The 1,753-nt window shown below is 53.7% G+C and overlaps 1 protein-coding gene across 1 annotated transcript in view; it reads right to left on the bottom strand.

Annotated features, from left to right (window-relative positions):
* Positions 1–818, bottom strand: part of LOC308303010 (somatostatin receptor type 2) — a gene marked incomplete at both ends in the record, with an annotated part of 1,062 nt that extends 244 nt beyond the window's left edge. Inside the window, one exon of the mRNA XM_080747329.1 lies at positions 1–818. This exon is cut by the window's left edge and continues 244 nt beyond it. Within this exon, the coding sequence (XP_080603455.1) occupies positions 1–818 (818 nt within the window).
* Between the last annotated feature and the right edge of the window lie 935 nt (positions 819–1,753).

Genomic DNA, 1,753 nt, shown 5'->3' on the forward strand with positions numbered 1-1,753 from the left:
CCGAACACGGAGCAGAAGTTGAAGGTGTAGAAGGGGAGCCAGCACACGCCAAAGACCACCACCACGGCCACCACCATCTTGGTGACCTGCTTCTCCAGACGATGACTCTCCTGGCTGGGTCTGGTGCTGGCCCCCACCTGCCGGAGCCGCTGGGAGCGCATGGTGAACACCAGACACGTGTAGGAGCCAATCATCAACGTGAACGGCAGCAGGAACCCCAGCACGAAGGTGTAGCTGATGAACGCCAGCCACCAGGAGTCCGGGTCTGAGCCCAGGGGCGGGTTCAGCGTGCACAGCCCCCTGTGGGCGGAGAAGTGGAGCGCCATGGGCAGGACGGGCACGAGCGAGAACAGCCAGAGGAAAGCGGACACCACCTTGGCCGTGCGGGGCGTCCGCCAGCGGGCAAAGCGCAACGGGTCCACCAGGGCCATGTAGCGGTCCACGCTCATCACGGTGAGACAGAACACGCTGGTGAACTGGTTGATGCCGTCCAGCACCATGACCAGCTTGCAGGCCAGGTCCCCAAACTCCCAGCTGTTCTGGAAGTTCTGGATGGCGACGAAGGGCAGGCTCACCATGAACAGCCCGTCTGCCAGCGCCAGGTTGAAGATGTACACTGTGGTGGCGGACGCCATCTTGTCCAGCTTTAGGATGGCGACGATCACCAGGATGTTCCCGGTCAAGCCCAGTGTGCACACGGCCAGGTAGAGGATGGCCATGGTGACGCTGAAGACATCCAGGTGGTCTGGAGCTGCTGGAGCTACAGAGGTGCTGTAGTTATCCAGGTCGTAATCCAAGTAGAGGTTATCAAAATCCATTTTAATCTAAGAGCAGGGAGGAAAATTCCCGTAAGACGATAGATGAGATTTTCCCGTTGCGCCTTTTTTGTGCGTTGTTCTTTTGCAACTTCTTTTCAACTCAATAAAAAATAAGTACAAAAAAAGAAAGTGCTCTGATCTTTTGCCTTCTGCATTGGGGTAAAAAGAAAATTATGCTAAGTGATAAAATGTGATGTGAATAAGGAACTTGTATATTGAAAAAATCTCTACTAGTAGACTCCTAAAAATGTATCCAGAAAGAGAGTGTAAACAGACCAATCCTAGGAGAAGAAAGTTGAATGAGGAATTATCACCCCTCCAGGTTCAGAAACAGACCAACTTCAAAGTCCCTCTGCCTCACCATACAGCCCCTATAGTTTTCTCCTCACTCTTAAAAAGTTGATGCCCGAGGTGTTCTGTTGAGAAGCACGCTGACTCCTGCGCGCACACACACACACACACACACACTAACAGCAGAGTAGAGCTGAAAATGAGCTGGACGGGTGGTCGGTAGGTCGGGTGGACGCCTGCCTGAGCGCTCGCTCTCCCTGGGAGTCCTTTTATATCCCCACAAACATCTTTAGGAGTGTGTCTGCTGGATGGTGTGTGTGAGAGCGTGGACATTCCCTGGTGTCGGTCTCCAGAGAGTGTGATAAGGTCCAGCTTGGCTCTCCACCCCCCCCCCCCCCCCGACCCCCACACCCTTACACACACGCACACACACTCCCTTCAATTGCTCTTCACTCCCTGGGCTGTTTCCAAGGTAGTGCCTGGCCCCATCTGCTACAATACTTCTGTTTTCATAACTCCCTACTCTTCTACAAAGTCTCTCTCTCTCTCTCTCTCTCTCTCTCTCTCTCTGTCTCTCTGTCTCTTGGGGTGGGGGGGTCATTGAATGAACTAAGCTGAGCACACAAACAGTCACAGAGGGGACA

Source organism: Nannobrachium achirus (assembly GCF_963921795.1).
Source record: "Nannobrachium achirus genome assembly, chromosome: 18".
In the NCBI taxonomy this organism is placed as follows: Eukaryota; Metazoa; Chordata; class Actinopteri; order Myctophiformes; family Myctophidae; genus Nannobrachium; species Nannobrachium achirus.